The sequence below is a fragment of the Sinocyclocheilus grahami genome, unplaced genomic scaffold, assembly GCF_001515645.1.
Source record: "Sinocyclocheilus grahami isolate Dianchi unplaced genomic scaffold, SAMN03320097.WGS_v1.1 scaffold4197.1, whole genome shotgun sequence".
NCBI classification, from domain to species: Eukaryota; Metazoa; Chordata; class Actinopteri; order Cypriniformes; family Cyprinidae; genus Sinocyclocheilus; species Sinocyclocheilus grahami.
The window spans coordinates 7,467-11,770 of record NW_015509180.1 but is presented as its reverse complement, the minus strand read 5'-3'; the positions used below and the strand labels follow the sequence as shown (position 1 = coordinate 11,770).

At 37.7% G+C, this 4,304-nt stretch overlaps 1 protein-coding gene across 1 annotated transcript in view; it reads right to left on the bottom strand.

The window, feature by feature from the left end:
- Nucleotides 1-950: 950 nt before the first annotated feature.
- The window catches only part of LOC107576707 (nucleoporin Nup43-like), a gene marked incomplete at its 5' end in the record, with an annotated part of 7,832 nt that continues 4,478 nt past the window's right edge, over nt 951-4,304 (bottom strand). Inside the window, 2 exons of the mRNA XM_016262851.1 lie at nt 951-1,489; nt 3,050-3,166. Of these exons, the coding sequence (XP_016118337.1) occupies nt 1,260-1,489; nt 3,050-3,166 (347 nt within the window). The remainder of the gene's footprint in view (nt 1,490-3,049; nt 3,167-4,304) is intronic.

Sequence of the window (4,304 nt, the reverse complement as noted above, 5' to 3'; positions counted from 1 at the left end):
GGTGTATTGTAAACAACGGCATCGTTAATATCGCTTATCAACTTTAGCCCGATTGAGACGCAGAGGATATTAGTGAAGAGGATCGTGCAGAACCTGTGCAAGCACGGCTTTTAATGGTAGGCCTATGTTTTTGTTTGTTGTTGTCTCATACTTTTAGATACGCTGTTATTTGTAAATGCTATACGGTTTATCCTGATTAAAGCTTTGATACAGTACGGCAACTGCATGCACATCCATGTTTAACGCTTCTCATAGCTATGTGAAAATAAGTGTATAATTGTAACATTTCATTGTTGGAGCTGAGCTGAATGAGAGAGAGAGATGCAGAGCAGGTCGAGGCCAGGAACAGGATAAGAACGCTGCTTTAGAACATTGATTTCGAAACTTGTGAATCCATTAGAATCGTTAGAAGACAGAATCCCGATTCATATATGAATAGATTGTTACGTGCACCCCTAGTTTTCTCTTCCTCTTCTCTAAAGCAGCACAGCATGGCCCCGCCCCCTTTGCTGCGTGTTCCCGAGGGCGGGGTTTATCTGGGTTTGTGATGTCACAAACCCGGGAAGTAACTCGTTGTAGTCCCTACCAGCCGTCCTTGTAGGCATTACACCGCTAGAATTTTAAAAGACGATATCTCCGTTTGCATTGAACTTTCAGCTTCGTAATTTTGCAGATATTGTTTGTGCTCAAACAGCAACATTACACACTAATTAACGTTAAAAAAAGTGAAATCACAATGAACCACCCCTTTAAGCTTTTTGTTGAGCTTGTACTCATGAATGCACATATGACAGCAGCAGCAATGGTTTACAGTTTAAAGCATATGAAAAATTTACATTTTTCTCTCACATTATTCCACTTCACATGACATGGATATATTAAATTGCAAAAAGTAGTAAAATATACAGTCTCTTGTAAACTCTTTACAGTGTTTATTAATGGGTCCCTGAATGATTGCCTCACCTGCTTCATTTGTTCAAGCATCGTAGCTACATGAAGCCCATGCAACAGGTTTAACCAATAAAAATTGGCTTTACAAAACACCAATTACAGGTCAATTAATTCAGAAAGACGCATGATAAACTTTTATTACGGTCCCAATCACTGTATCCAGAGTACTTCAACAGAACTTATATGACACAGAAAGGCTGTACATGTGACTTAACTCAATCTTGTGCAGTTTCTAACAACTGAACAAAGAACTTTAGTATATAAAAATATTCCAAGCAATCTCTTTCATACATGTTTTGCGTCAGCAATCAAACAGGAAGTTGTCTGTGGACGTACAGGGCCTCTCCATCAGTCCCGCACACTAAACACTGCTCAAGCACATCGAGGCTGTTCACAGACAGTGTCTGGCTGGGCAGCACATGAGTTGCCTCCAGTCTATTTTTGCTGGAGTCCCCAGCAAGCCAGGCGCTGACCACAGAGTCATTCTCCCCTGCCAGCGGTACGCCACTATGCGAGACGACCCTGCTGTTCCAGCCCCCTGAAACAAACCAGGTATCAGAAAATGAGATGAAGATAATAAAATGAGTCAAGTCTGTGTATGTTGACTAGAATTAAACCTTCATAGTCATAGTAGCTTTAGTAGTCCATATCTAGCTCAGACCAACCGGTTTAGCTTTACTTCTTATGCATAAGTGTTATACAACTTCAGGACTGAATCCTAGAAAGTTCATTGTGTGAAATATGAGAAAAACAAACAAAGGAACAAAAGCTTTGATGAAACGGCAGCTTTATGCACCTTCAGAAGTACTACTTTTGCCTCGACCAAACCTAAGCTTAAAAAAGACACTTGTGATCACAAGAAACATGGGAAAGGGGGCGAATGAAAATACATAAAGTGGGCAGAAGACATTTTTACAGTACTTTAAATCCCTGGTCATGTACACACTGTAAAGTTTCAGGAGTGACAACCCCATTAAAATACGGGAGTGAATCCCCTAAATGATAGTTTTGTGTGTGTACAAAACGGAACTCAAAATTGTGATGACTGACACCATAGCAACGTATAGTACCCGCTATTTTTGACCAAAGAAGCCTATTATGTTTGCCGATTTTTGAACTAATCCACAGTAGACCGAGCCGTTGTGTTTTGTTCATGTTTAGAAAGTTGCTCTGCAGAGTGTGCTCATTAAGTGTTGCCATGTCCACTTACTCTCAACAACATTTGTTACACATCTTTGGGCTTGTTGTTTGGTCTCAGCTCATAAAGCGATCCAGTTTATGGAGTTAATGAAGTAGGCAGGTTGCAATATTTTGGTATGTGGCTTATTTCCAAGACGACGCGTTTGAATTTATATTTATTATGAGCTTGTGCTTTTTATACCAAGATCTGGCAACACGAATGAGTCAAAACATACCTCGTTTACTGAGATTTCTTGCACTGTGCATACAGAAGAGACAATTATGCTTCTCATTTAGATACGTCATTAACAACTAATTGCTTAGTTTGGTTCCATACACACTGCACAGGCTTTCTGCAAATGCAGTTGTCACTCCCGTACTGTTTGTGTGCAGGACTAAGCACTGACAACCAAATTTAGCTGCAGTGTGTACATGGCATAGAAGACATGACTTGGCCAGGTTTAAATGCATCTGGTTGTTAAATATGGTAACTTTCCTACTTTTCAAATGGATCTACATCAGCACGTGGAAATCTGTCACAATCATGAATGAGATGTGGATGTAGCAACTCCATCATAAATGGGAATAGTAAATTTTATTTGGGTTACACTTTATTTTAAGGTGTTCTTGTTACAGTGTAATTATACATTTAAGTACAGAGTAATAATAATTAACTACATGTGCTTACTATATGGTTAGGATTAGGGTTACTTGCATGTAATTATGCATAATTTACTGTTATTATAATAGTAAGTACAGGTATCATGTGTAACAAGTGTGTACCTTTTATTGTTTTGCAGAGACACATTTACATGGTCAAGTACAAATGCAATGCGCATACTAAATCAGATAGCAACTTTCAAGATAAAAATCAGATTGTTATTAGTATTATTATAGCTGTGATGGAGCCTTGGCTTACTCTGTAGGAGTGTGCTCATGTCTGATCCTGACGTCGTCTCCCAGTGGAGCAGAGATCCATCCTCCGAGCATGTAAATAAGTGATTGGAGTTTGATGGATGAAAATGTACTTCCCACACTGTGGAGAAAAAAGATCAGAATCAGTGGCAAAAGCTTCTGACTAATTATCAGGTTTTTGACATATTTCATGTGCATAGGATAACATTGTTCATTTTTTTGTCCTTATTATGACATAACAAATATATAAATGTATTAATAATAAATTGCTCATTTAAACTGGCCTCATTCATGAATACTGCAATACCTGTTAACTTTCTTGCCAGTGTTTAGAGTGAGAGAAGATCAATAAACTGCAATATTACGGAGGTGGAAGAAGGAGTTTTTAACAACAGTGGAAGTATGAGAGTCAAAGCATATTTATTTGTTAAAAATCTACTGAATTCAAAGTAGTGCTGGGCGGTATGACCAAAGATTCATATCACAGTATTTTTCTAAATTATACCGGTTTCACTGTATTTTTTTTCATGCATGACCGGGTGTTAACCATATTTTCCATTAACCATATATTGAGAGGAAATACTGCAGCATATTGACTTAGAATGCCCTATTTTACTGTCATGATGAGTGAATATTGTCAAAAAATACCACACTAAATAGTGACTAAACACAACCCCTTTTAATACATGTTAACCAGGAGTCACTCTCATTTATAAATCACAGCATCGTCTGATAAAATCAACATGCATCTACACTAAAGAGCGGCTATGTGGTTGTTTTGGCTAGATTACTCTCAACGCCCAGCACTAATTCAAAGGATAATTCTGTCATCATTTGCTCACCCTCAAGGTTTTCCAAACCTGTATGAAATTCTTTCTTCTTCTGAACACAAAGGAAGATATTCTGAAGAATGTTGGTAACCAAACAGTTGATGGTAGCCTCTGACTTCCATAATATTTGTATTTCCCTACTTCTATTAAAAAAAAAAAATCTAACTAGCTTCTTTTGTGCTCAACAGAAGAAAGAAGCTCACACAGGTTTGGAAAAACTTAAAGGTGAGTAAATTATAAAAGCATTGTCATTTCTGGGTAAACCATCCTTTTAAACATTGTGAGGTCAAAACATTTGAACATTATTCTTAACGTCTATTACAAGTGTTTACACAGCTCAAGCATTTTTTTTAAAGGGGTCATATGATACGATTTCAAGTTTTCCTTTCTCTTTGGAGTGTTACAAGCTCTTGGTGCATAAAGAAGATC